The sequence below is a fragment of the Camelus dromedarius genome, chromosome X (genome assembly GCF_036321535.1).
Source record: "Camelus dromedarius isolate mCamDro1 chromosome X, mCamDro1.pat, whole genome shotgun sequence".
NCBI classification, from domain to species: domain Eukaryota; kingdom Metazoa; phylum Chordata; class Mammalia; order Artiodactyla; family Camelidae; genus Camelus; species Camelus dromedarius.
The window spans coordinates 86,133,412-86,135,536 of NC_087472.1; the positions used below are offsets into that span (position 1 = coordinate 86,133,412).

A 2,125-nucleotide genomic window follows, 5' to 3' on the forward strand; every position below is an offset into this window, starting at 1 on the left:
ATGACGCCCGCGGGGCCCTCGCAGGGGCGCCAGAACTACCACCCCGACTGCCAGGCCGCCACCAACAGCCCCGTCACCCTGGAGCTCCACGCCTCCTACGTGTGCCTGGCCATGGCCTTCTACCTCGACCGCGACGACGTGGCCTTGAAGCACTTGGCCCGCTTCTTCCTGCAGCGCTCGCGGCACCTGGGGGAACGGGCCGAGAGCCTGATGCGCCTGCAGAACCAGCGCGGGGGCCGCCTCTGCTTCCACGACATCAGGGAGCCACACGCGATGCCTGGGAGAGCGGCCTCCGGGCCATGCAGTGCGCCTTGCGCCTAGAGAAGCGCGTCAACCAGAGCCTGCTCCACCTGCACCAGCTGGCCAGCAACAAGAGTGACGCCCACCTGTGCCACTTCCTGCAGAGCCACTGCCTGAACCAGCAGGTCGAGTTCATCAAGGAGCTGGGGGACCACATCACCACCCTGCGCAAGATGGGGACCCCGGAAGTCGGCATGGTGGAGTACCTCTTCAACAAGCTCACCCTGGGCGACAGCGACAAGAACTGAGCCTGGACTGGAGTTCCCCGTGGTCACGGGGTGACTTCCCGAGGTCACCCTGCCTGGCATGCATACGGCAATATTGCCCTTGCAAAAAAAAAGTTCACTTAAATTTTTCTTCTTTCATTGTTACCATTTCTTCCAATAAAGTTATTGGTTCTTAAATAGATAAAGGTCTCTGGTTGATTCGCGTGTGCACATCTCTCACTTTGTAAGTTTAAAACAGGTATCCAGGGGTCTCTCCACCCACCCATGCCCCTTCCACATGCAGCTCAGGGTCTCCATGGACGGAGGGAGAAGGTACTGCATGGGACCCTGGAAAACACAAAATCAATGTTCCCCTGATGAACAACGTGGGTATATTGGGGGGAGGGGGAGGTGGGGCCCTGGTGAATTTGGGTGCCACTGAATAGTAAAAGTATATAAATATGGTCTGCAAATCACAATGGTGGTGTATTTGGAGGAAGAGTGAAGGGAATGGGATGGGGCAGGGATTAAAATAAAGGGCTCTTAAATTTTACCTGAAAACTTTGAGTTTACTAAAATATGCAAATATTAATGTTTGTAGATTCTGGGTAGCAAGATGGACACCTTAGAAGCCAGTTTGGCAGAGTCTCTCTTTGGCAAGCTCATCCTGGGCTACAGTAATGGTAACTGAGCCTTAGACTGGCCTGCCCATAGACACGGGAGTGACTTCCTAGGTCACCATGCTGGACATGCATGTTGCCCTTACAAAAGATGCAAATATATTTTTTCTTTTGACTGTACTCTTTCTTTAAGGTAACATGGTACCCCAAACCCCAAATTACCTCAATAGAAGAACTGAAAAATAAAAGGTCAAGGCTGAAGGTCAATTTGTGATATTGAATATCTAGCTATAAAATAAATAAGTCACAGGGACGTAATGTACACACAGGGAATATAGTCAATAAGACTGCAATAACTGTATGGTGACAGATGGTAACTGAGCTTATTGTGATTATTTCATACTGTATCAGAATATCAAATCACAATCTTGTACACATGAGACTCATATAATATTGTAGGTCAAGTATAACTTAATAAAAAAGAAGATTTAAAAAAATTTTTTAAATAAAAATAAAAAAGATTTTACTGATATTAAACTATAATTTACTAAATAATTCTTATAGTCTTATACAAATATCTTTCTGATTAGTATAATATACAATCTTGAAATAAATGACAGTTTTGATTTCTGAAGAAAGTAGCAGAAAGACAACTCTAAGGTCAAAAAAGCTGACATGTTGGCAATTTCATCTACAACTGAAAGAAGGAAAATATAGTTGAATTTTAACAAGGCTGAATTTCCCTTTTAAAAAGGCAGTATGTAAAGTCCAATTTGGAAAGTTTTCAAATTAAACAAGAGAAAGCTATTCACTAAAATGTAAAACTTACGGATGAATACATGTAATCACGTCTGGGCTCTGTGACTGCAAGACATTAGTTGCTTCTGAGGGATTGTTCTCTAACATACTTTGGGGTGGCAAAACTCTGCTCCCCTTTACCATTAAATAATCAGCCTTTTCCATGTAGATGCATGTGCTTAAACATAATTTTTGGATATT

The 2,125-nt window shown here is 44.8% G+C and overlaps 1 protein-coding gene across 1 annotated transcript; it reads left to right on the forward strand.

Annotated features, from left to right (window-relative positions):
• FTHL18 (ferritin heavy chain like 18) lies at positions 1-586 on the forward strand. The gene is given in 2 exon segments (XM_010994796.3): positions 1-268; positions 271-586. Coding segments are annotated over 2 exon segments (546 nt in total). The 3' UTR covers positions 549-586.
• The last annotated feature ends 1,539 nt before the right edge of the window (positions 587-2,125 follow it).